The sequence below is a fragment of the Cicer arietinum genome, chromosome 4 (assembly GCF_000331145.2).
Source record: "Cicer arietinum cultivar CDC Frontier isolate Library 1 chromosome 4, Cicar.CDCFrontier_v2.0, whole genome shotgun sequence".
Classification (NCBI taxonomy): domain Eukaryota; kingdom Viridiplantae; phylum Streptophyta; class Magnoliopsida; order Fabales; family Fabaceae; genus Cicer; species Cicer arietinum.
The window spans coordinates 29052593-29056164 of NC_021163.2; the positions used below are offsets into that span (position 1 = coordinate 29052593).

Below are 3572 nucleotides of genomic sequence, written 5' to 3' on the forward strand. Positions count from 1 at the left end.
CCATAATCTAGGGGAAGTGTGTAAGTTAAAAAAGGCTCTATATGGTCTTAAACAGGCTCCTCGAGCTTGGTTTGAGAAATTCTCAACTGTGATCACTTCTCTTGGTTTTCGCTCTAGTGAACATGATTCTGCATTGTTTATAAGGTCCACCACTCATGGTCGCATTATACTTTCTCTATATGTTGATGATATGATTATTACAGGTGATGATGTTAGTGGAATTAATGAGTTGAAATTGCAGTTAGCCAAACAGTTTGAGATGAAGGACTTGGGAACTCTTCGCTATTTCTTGGGGATTGAAGTTGCCTACTCTCCTAGAGGCTACCTTCTTTCTCAATCCAAGTACATTGCCAACATTCTTGATCAGGCTCGTCTTTCTGATACTAGAGCAGCAGATACTCCTCTTGAGTTGAATGTAAAATATGCTCCCTCGGATGGTGTTCCTTTACCAGATTCCACTTTGTATCGTACTTTGGTTGGCAGCTTAGTGTATCTTACGATTACCAGACCTGACATTGCTTATGCTGTTCATGTTGTTAGTCAGTTTGTTGTCTCCCCCACTACAGTACATTGGGCAGCAGTTCTTCGGATTCTTCGTTATCTTCGAGGAACTCAATTTCAAAGTCTTCTCTTTCCATCGTCATCCTCATTGAAGTTACGAGCTTATTCTGATGCTGATTGGGCTGGTGATACCACTGATCGTAAATCCACCACAGGGTTTTGTATCTTTCTTGGAGACTCTCTTATTTCTTGGAAGAGTAAGAATTAGTCAGTTTGTTGTCTCTCCCACTACAGTACATTGGGCAGCAGTTCTTCGGATTCTTCGTTATCTTCGAGGAACTCAATTTCAAAGTCTTCTCTTTCCATTGTCATCCTCATTGGAGTTACGAGCTTATTCTGATGCTGATTGTGCTGGTATACCACTGATCGTAAATCCACCACAGGGTTTTGTATCTTTCTTGGAGACTCTCTTATTTCTTGGAAGAGTAAGAAACAAGACATTGTCTCTCGCTCTTCTACAGAAGTTGAGTATCGTGCTATGGCATCCACTACCGCTGAAATAATTTGGTTTCGTTGGCTTTTGTCTGATATGGGTATCTCTCTTTTTGAGTCAACTCCGATGCACTGCGATAACAAGAGTGCTATTCAAATTGCTCACAACTCGGTCTTTCATGAACGCACCAAACACATTGAGATTGATTGTCATCTTACTCGTCATCATCTTCAACATGGAACTATTACTCTACCATTTGTCTCTTCTTCTTTACAGATTGCTGATTTGTTCACAAAGATGCATTCCATTAAACGTTTCCGTTTTTTAGTTGACAAATTCTCGATGCTCCATGTTAATGCATCATGAGTTTGAGGGGAGATATTAGATAATGTTATTATATATTAGTAGTAAGGGTATTTTAGATATTTTCTATTTTCCTATATATATACTCATTGTAACCCTATTAACTTCAGTTTAGTTTATTCTATGTTATGAAACCCTAGAGTGGTTGTTTCTCTTCTTCCTTTTTCTTCCTCTTTTCATTGTTAACACCTATATCTAAGAACAACAAGACCATACGTTAGCTTTGTTGTGCAAGAACTGAGCCAGCTTATGCAAAAACCTACAAAGACTCATAATCAAGCTTCAATAGGGTGCTCAAGTATTTGAAGAAATCAGCAAGGCAGAGTTGTTTTACCCACGAGGAACTTTTGTACAATTGAGTGGATTTAGTGATAGTGATTGGGGAAATTGTAAAGATTATAGAAAATCAATTGTTTCTTCATAGGACACTCCCTCGTCAGTTGGAAATCAAAAAGTAGGTTATAGTGGCAAAGTCATCTTCATAAGCTGAATATAGAGCTTTGGCAACAACAACTTTTGAGCTACAATGGTTGTGTATCTCTTTAATGATTTGAAGACTAGCTCTTTTAAAACTCTAGTGTTATATGGTGATAATGCCTATGCACTACATGCAGTTGCTAGTCCCATGTTCCATGAAAGGGCAAAACATTTGGACATTGATTGCCACATAGTTCATGAGAAAACTCAGAATGGATTCATGAAGCTACTGCTATTGATCAGTTATAACGAACTAGCATAATTCATTACTAAAGCTCTCTATCCTAAATAATGTAATTCCTTTATTGGTAAGCTTGGTATGATTGATATTTACAAACCATTGAATTGTGGGGACGAAATAGATAAGAATAGTTAGTTATTAGTTGGTTACTTAAGTTGCAAGTTATTTATTTTAGTTATAGTTGGCTTAAATAACTATGACTTGTTACCTATGCACTTGGGTTGTGAATATCTTGTATAAAAGATGTACAACTAACTTGCAATTTACACTTTATAAATTCATTCTTTTCATTCTAATGAGAAATAATTCATAAGTATTTTTCTTCTTACCTAATAGTATCATTTAGTATATTTGTCATAAATAGGATAAACAAAATTGTTGGTTTACGAGAGTTATATTTCGACAATAACATACATCTTAGATACACTTATTAATAATATTTTTCATATATCTTCACATATACAATGAAATCGATCTTACATGTTTTTGATTAACACACTCCTTTTATGTCGAGTGCGTTTCGCATCAAACACAACCTTCAGTTCTCAACACCTTTTTTGTCTTTGAAAACTAAGCTTATTTAAATAGCTAAAATATTTTCACAAATTTTGCTAGTGAAATTTATCACCTAACACATTCCCACACTAACTTAGTTTAAATGCAAAGACATAACATAACTTATTTAGTTTCTCTTAGTTTTTCTTCTTCAACTTCCATTGACTTTCTTACAATCAATTCTGATTTCTCCCTGATTTCCGGTTAAGGGGCTAATATTACCCATATTGATCATTGACTGAGCAAATTGGTTGAAGAATGCAGTTTGGTTGTTGGCAAAGTTGTTAACAATTGAAATAGTGGAAGATCCATTAGTGGACAAAAGCTCTTGATCCGTTTGGAGAAGGCCCATGTTTATTAGAAGATTGCTAAAGTAATTGTTGTCGAATGTGTCTGGAGTTGAAGGGTCAAAATTGTTCAAAGTAGATCCATTTCCATTTTGTGGACAATTTTGTTGTAGTGTGGCTAAATAGGTTGAGTTTAATGTTGGGTCTGGGCTTCCACTGCCACTGAAGTTGAATAGCCTTTGGGAGAAAAGTTGGCATCGAGCACGTCCAAATGTGTGTGCACCTATGAATATATTTCAAACAAATCATTAATTTGTCTATCTTTTTAATAAACATTAATTCCGTTATCATATTATTATTACCTGACAATGCAACAAGATCAGTGGTGTCAAGGCCAACATTAGAGAATTTGGTTGTGATCTGGGCAAGGCTCTCAAATGGAGAAGGTATTAAATTATTGGCTCCAGCTTGGTTTGCTGTTAGACTATCCCTTCTTCCAAGCAGTACATTCCATGATGGACCCCCTGACTGCAATTAAAATACCTCTTTTAATTAAATGTCATCACGCTCCAAATAATTAACATATATATAGTTTATGAAATTGGAATATATATATATAAAAAGAGAGAGTGGAAGAATTAAATTACATCGGAAG

General features: G+C 35.6%; 1 protein-coding gene across 1 annotated transcript in view; it reads right to left on the reverse strand.

Annotated features, from left to right (window-relative positions):
- Positions 1 to 2497: 2497 nt before the first annotated feature.
- The window catches only part of LOC101513054 (peroxidase A2-like), a 2146-nt gene continuing 1071 nt past the window's right edge, over positions 2498 to 3572 (reverse strand). Inside the window, exons 3-4 of the mRNA XM_004497832.4 lie at positions 3280 to 3445; positions 2498 to 3200 (exon numbers count right to left, since the gene is read on the reverse strand). Coding sequence (XP_004497889.1) covers positions 2782 to 3200; positions 3280 to 3445 — 585 coding nt within the window. The 3' untranslated portion in view covers positions 2498 to 2781. The remainder of the gene's footprint in view (positions 3201 to 3279; positions 3446 to 3572) is intronic.